The following is a 6,624-nucleotide window of genomic DNA, read 5'->3' on the forward strand; positions in this document are numbered from 1 at the left end:
GCACACTATACTATACATCTTTGTGATAGCTTTCATGTATACGGATGTTTAACTGTGACTTTAAAGGATCAGGGTCTGGGAAAGGATGAGCTGTTAGCAAAGGATTTAGGAGTCCTGGGGAAGGAATAAATTGTGTTAGCAGAGTCGTCAGTGATAGCCTAAAGTGAAGCTAATGGCTAACTTAAGGTTGGCACAGAGTAGATAGTGTTTGTTTTAGGAAGATGTTAAATAAGATTAGCAGAGAGTAGTGAGTGATTTAGTTTTAGGAAAAGAGTAAATTAAGAAGTTACATAGTTGTGCATTAAGCAAAACCTGTGTTGATAATGTTAGGAAATTATCCATGGGTCCTTATGCCCTGAGAGTTATCTTAAGAATCACTTTTTGTCAAAAAGGCCAAAGAAGTTTTCCAGGAGCCTTGATGCTCCGGGGTCTTATCTCTCCAGGAGCTTGCCTTTTGTCTTCAGCCAAAGGAATTTCAAGCCTAGGAGCAGCTCAGCTTGTACTTTGCCCAGGCCAGGTAGCCAATTTAGAGCTAAGGCAAGCCAGTTACAAACGGATGTTGCTACAATATTTTTTGATATTATGATTATACAAAAAAGGGAGGTCATAACATAAGTTAGCAGTGGAAATTCTGATTTTTCAGAGCTTTTCCCGAGCTACCCGGAATCTGTCAGACGATGGCCGTTGCATAGCTTGTGTCACCATAGCCCTGCCCCGCAACCATGGTTCCACGCTGATCACCACTGAGCAGTCTGGGTTCAAAGTCAGAGCAGTCAACATCCCCCGCGAGTTCCAGGTCAAGCGTGGTGAGTTGTACCCCTTTCACAGGGCCATCAAGTATCCTGTCCTTGCTTATGCTAGAGGGCCCAGTATATTACCTTCCTGGAGCCCACGTAACTGACTGACCGGGCCAGTCTGACCTAGTCTCAGAGGGTAGAGCTGCATGAAACCCAAATGGTGGCCAACTTAGCCGTTTTGCTCTAGCAGGCACACAGCAAGGTTGTAATTTTAAATTCACCAGGTTTTGCTTTTTTCTGTTTGTTGCAGTCACAATCGATTTGGGGACAGATGATTAGACTGCTGTCTTTAGCTAATCATTCAAATGTTCAGCAGGAGTTATTGATGTATTTCCCAGTGATAAAATAGCATCTTTATTGTACTTAACTTTTATATTGAACTGAGAACAGATATTGTCCTTCCTATTCTCTTTCTACTGAAAGTGTAACTTGTTTCAAGTTGAGGGAAATAAATTTATATAAATTTATGACAAAGTTAAACAGCAAAATTTAGTGTTAAAAGTATTTCATGGCCTTAGAGATTCAAATGAAACGGAATTATGCAGGGGAAGAAAAGGAATTTCTCATCTACCCTTTGAGTTCTTGACTGATAACCCTGTAATAAAACACAGATTAGTAGACTAATGTCAAGTTTAATAGCATGTACAGCTCCTGCATACATGGGCGATACTTGAGAAAGCTGAGTCGCTCTCCGAAATGGGCACCCTAAATACTGTCTTCAGTTAAGAACAAAAGATGTGTGTGGGGAGGGGAGGGAGGTGGAGGGACCCAGTGAAGGGAAGTCATCAGGCCAAGTGAAGAACAAGTGTCGTTATGGAGACTATGTGGATGTGGCTTCTGAAGTCAGTGGGCACAGTGAGGTTACACACCCGCGCGCAGCCTAAGTGAAGGACTGGGACAGGGCTGGGATTTCAAGAAGAGGAAGGGTTGTCATGTGATGACGAGCAGGTATCTGCCAGTTCTTTGCGCAGCATTTAGAAGGGCTATTCAGAGAGGCAGGGTATTTCTGTTAATGACCTTAAAATAGTGGTAAACCCCCAAGTTACAATCTTTAGAGAGCGGCAAAAGTTTCTGCTGAACCTTGTTGCAGTGCGCAACACCACAATTATAGACAGGTGCCGTGGCGCAGGTGCTTCTGTAGAAGCTCCTGGCCTTTTTATTGCTAAAACAGTCCCACAGCATCTGTTGTAAGGGGGAGGAAAAAGAGGGGAAGACGTAGCTAGAAAATGCACTGTCATCTGTAGTCAGGGTATGAGTCTGCGCTCCAGGCACCTCTCTTCTGCTTGCTGACTCGGTGCTGTAATGGAGAGCCACCCTGGATCCCAGCCAGGGTTTCAGTCTTGTCAACAAGTATTCCCCCGATCAGCCTCTGGGTCCCTTGTCATACATCGTCAGTCCTCAGCTCTCCACCCCGGGTGTTCGCAGCCATACCTCCTGATATGAGTCAGGAGTAAGTTTACGCATCCATCATCACGCATCCGTCATCAGCCCTCCGCATTCCTGGTCATACCTCTTGATGCCGAATCACCCCAGAGTGATCAACGTTTAAGCTCTTGATTGAGTTGAAAGGCAACAAGTTTAGGCTCCTATGACCGGTTTCTGAAGGGCAGTTCTGACCCTGTATAGAATACAGAACTGCAGGTAACAAAATGATGACCCAACAGGCCGCTTAGTATTAGCAGACCCACGGCACTAGCCTCCATTTCAAAATGGCACATCTGATGAAGGCCTGTGTGTTCGGGAGAGGCCCGTGCTTTGCTACCCAGAAAGGCAAAGCAAGGAAAACAAGGCAGAACACACTGTTATCTAAGCAAAAACTACATTTGTCAAGGAAATTTACTTTCAAAGGGAATCTGTACCAGATGGTACAGATTTCCACACATAACTTTTAGGCCTGAGAGACTACAGAACTTTGCCAGCCTGGCTTACTCTCACCTTCCTGTGGATTGCCACCCTCCCTTTGCAGTTCCTCCCTCCCAATCTCCTTAAGCCATTCCTTTTCTCTTCTCCTACTAATCTGTTATGGGCGTGTTACGGGCAAAGATGGGGGAACCCCAGAACCCCCAAACCTGCCTGCTGTAAATAGGTGCTGCCATTGCCACATCAAGACAAAACATACTCTAGTGCATAAGCCCTTTCATGGGAAGGAACTTTAATACAACTAGTGTGCCCTAAAGAGAAGGTAAAGAATATCACTTCCAAACCAAGTACCTCGTCCCCTCGTAAAAGTCCACCCAACAGGACTGGCCCAAAGCAAGGCCTGCAAACCTCCCCAAGTCTAAGGCACCTTGTGGTGGGGACCCATTGAAAAGTGTCGGAAACAGTCAGACAAGTCTGGCACAAAAAAACAGCACACCCAAGATAAACGCTGCCACTTTAACGTCGCACGGGTCTCTCCCCACGTCTGTGCCACCCAGGGCAGGACCAAGCAGCAAGCAGAGCTGCTGCACCTGTCTCTCGGCTGCACGTGCCCTCGCCAGCTCTCCTGGTCTCCTCACCTTCTCTGGTCTCCTCTCCCACATCCCTCCTCCCTGCTCAGCTCCACCCTCCCCTTAACAGTTTCAGTGCAGCGACTTCACCACTGAAGACATTACACTCCCTAAGATGCAACCTGGCACCGCGGCCTTGGTGCTTTTGGCTTACGATTTTCCCTCATGCTGTATATTAGCACCTGCTAATAAACGCTTTCTCTTGTTGTTTTGGTTTGGAGTCTCAGCTGGATATACAGGGTAAGGAAAATACTGCCTCTCTTAATATGGACATTGAGTTTTACAAGAGCATGGGGAATCGTTGCCTGTGAATACAGAAAAGCAGATGGAGGACAGGAAAAAATTTAAGTAAGACTTAGCTCAGGATATTGCATGAAAATTTTACTTTCGGGACCTCCCCAGTGGCCAGTGGGTTAGGATACTGCTCTGCAAGCTCCCCTGCAGCCGCTTGAAGTTTGATCCCGACCCCAGCTGACCTACATGGCCAAACATCTCCTGGTCCACCTGCTGCTCCCCTCAGCAGTGTACTTCATCGATCTGCCTGTTCTGCTCCCCGCTCTGACTCTGGTGAATCCTCTCACTGCCCCTGCGCCTCTGGCCTGTACCCCAGCTCTGTATGCATAAATAAATAAGTCATACAAAAGAAAATTTTACTTTCATCTCTTTTGAAAAAAGTTTAGGTTTAGCACCCAGAGAATTAATTAGTACCATTCTTTTAAAGATGTCAATCCTAGTGCCCTATTACTGCAATGCAATTAAGATCAGAATCCTGACAAGGCTTCATTCATTTCTCTTAACTTGAAACTGTCTAGAACACTTTTCAGTGGAAACAGAGTAGAAATGACAATAATTGTTCCCAGTTGAGTAAAAGTTAACTATATTAAAGGTGGTGTTTTATCTCTGGTAAAATATAATAATAAAATATAAAAATATTAACATTTTATAAATATAATAAAATACAATTTTATCACTGATAAGATATAATACCTCTTGCAGAACAGGTGATTAATCAGCTATCCCCAAATCAATTGTGACTATAATAGAACAAAGCAAAACCTGGTAAATTTACCTTACATACCTTAAGTTGGCCACCATTTGAGATTCGTGCAGTTCTGCCCTTCAAGACTAGGTCAGATCGGCCTGGTCAGTCAGTTATGTGCCTACAACATAATCTACTGGACTCTCTAGTCCAGCATAAGCAAAAGCAGGGTACTTGATGGCTCTGGGAAAATGGGTACACATCGCCAGGCTTGCTTTGGAACTCCCGGGGGAACATTGGCTGCTGTGACTTTGACCCCAGAGACTGCTCAGTGGGACGCCTTGGTGATCAGCATGGGATATGGTGAGGGGCAGGAGTATGGGTTCAATGACAACATCAGGTCATCAGGCAGATAAAAAGTACCTGGTCAGCAGACTCATATCCCTGAAGCCCCAGATGAGACAAGCACACTTTCAGTTTCTCACCCTTTTCCTCCTATCCTAAGTAATAACACAAGTTGTTTTCTGTTTTGAAATAAACACGGTGCAGTTCTCATGCAGGTTTATGATGTTCCTCATCTCCACGCATAAGCCTCAGGGGAGTCGGCCTGCCCCTCCCGCACGCCAGGCAGACACCCCTGGGAACAGCCCACCTTCAGGATGGGGCGTCCCCTCGAGGGCAAGGCGCGGCCGCCGGCCAGCTCCTCCCGGGTCCTCCTCTTCCCAGAACGGGTCAGCTCCCCATAGTCCACAGCAGAGACGCGAGCGCGGGGCGTCTGGGGGCGCCTGGCACACCTGCTCCCCTTCAGTAGACAAGTCGGCACAACACGCCCGCCGAGGGAACAGGCGAACGTTGGCGCCACCGAAAAATCAAAATCCGGCCGTTCAGGGTTTGGTTCCCCAACGTGCGTCCCCGTGCGCGCCCGCGGGGACTGTCGGGAACGCGCAGCCCGCGGCCCCTTCCTTTCCGGGAGGCGACGCCGCCGCGCCGCGCCGCGCCCCCTCCGCGCGGCCTTCCCGCCTCCTTCCTGCCGGTTCTCAACGCGGTCCGCCAGCGCACTATAAAGAGCGGCGCGTGGCGCGCGGCAAGCGGCAGTGTGAGCAGGCCGGGCGGCGTGAGCATGTCTGGTCGCGGCAAGGGCGGGAAGGGCCTGGGCAAGGGCGGCGCCAAGCGCCACCGCAAGGTGCTGCGCGACAACATCCAGGGCATCACCAAGCCCGCCATCCGCCGCCTGGCGCGGCGCGGCGGCGTCAAGCGCATCTCGGGGCTCATCTACGAGGAGACGCGCGGGGTGCTCAAGGTCTTCCTGGAGAACGTGATCCGCGACGCCGTCACCTACACGGAGCACGCCAAGCGCAAGACCGTCACGGCCATGGACGTGGTGTACGCGCTCAAGCGCCAGGGCCGCACGCTCTACGGCTTCGGCGGCTAGGCCGTCCTAGGACGTTTTTGCCTCCTAAGAACAAAAGGCCCTTTTCAGGGCCCCCACTATTTCACTTGAAGGGCTGTGACTCTGTTTGGGTTTCGCCTACTTTAATGTTAGTCCTTGCATAGTAATACCTTCAGGGCTATATGTTTTCGGGGCATTGTTAGCGCAATTGCAACAGTAATCCCCCATTGAAGGAGGCTTCTAGGTTTCCTGTCCAAACTAGTGAAGGGTGGAGCAGACTTGAAAGAGGAGAAATGACTGCAAACTCGTGGCTTAGGGACCAGGTCAAGGTAAACCTTGAGCTGCCCTGAGACCCTTGTGCCTGCTGCTCCCCTCAGCTTGGGGAGTAGAGGGGGGTTGCTTATTTTAGCAGATGTGCCTATTCATGCCACTAGGTTTCTGGTGAATCCTTGCGTCTCTGGCTCATGGCCTAGTTCTACACAAAAATATGTCAAGCTTGACCACAGTCGTGAGGAAACCACTTGGTTCTCCAATTTGGACTTGTACATTAAACTAGAGGGATATGAAAGAAGGCTCTTGGTAGGAGACGGGGAGAACGGCAGAGGAGACAAATTGGGGTTTAGTGTGAAAACCTTGATTTATGCAGGCAGTACAGTAGAAGGTGGCGGTGCTCACGTATGTAAAAAGTGAAGCTGTGACTGGTATGCAAATTGTGTATCATTGAAAACAGCTTTCTTGACTCACCAAAATTAGCCTTTGGAAAGTCTAATGATAAATAGGCATCCAGCCACCTCAAAAGTCTCAGGAAGGCTCTAGAACAATCTCTGAGCGTTCGATACCCGCCTGCCCTTGAGGAGATCCACATGGTGCAGCAGACCTCTCCTGACCTGCCCACTGCTCCCCTCAGCAGTGTACTTCGTCACTCGGCCTGTTCTGCTCCCCACTCTGTCTCCGGTGAAGCCTCTCACC

At 48.9% G+C, this 6,624-nt stretch overlaps 1 protein-coding gene across 1 annotated transcript; it reads left to right on the top strand.

Annotated features, from left to right (window-relative positions):
- The first annotated feature begins 5,377 nt into the window (after positions 1-5,377).
- On the top strand, positions 5,378-5,752 carry LOC101618491 (histone H4). The gene has a single exon (XM_004695421.2). The coding sequence runs from the start codon at positions 5,386-5,388 to the stop codon at positions 5,695-5,697; it is 312 nt and encodes a 103-aa protein (XP_004695478.1). The 5' UTR covers positions 5,378-5,385; the 3' UTR covers positions 5,698-5,752.
- The last annotated feature ends 872 nt before the right edge of the window (positions 5,753-6,624 follow it).

This window comes from Condylura cristata, unplaced genomic scaffold (genome assembly GCF_000260355.1).
Source record: "Condylura cristata isolate star-nosed mole 26May11 unplaced genomic scaffold, ConCri1.0 scaffold00063, whole genome shotgun sequence".
Classification (NCBI taxonomy): Eukaryota; Metazoa; Chordata; class Mammalia; order Eulipotyphla; family Talpidae; genus Condylura; species Condylura cristata.

What these genes read in the sequence shown, in the direction of transcription:
- LOC101618491 (XM_004695421.2), top strand. Translation starts at nt 5,386, where the DNA reads ATGTCTGGTCGCGGCAAGGGCGGGAAGGGCCTGGGCAAGGGCGGCGCC.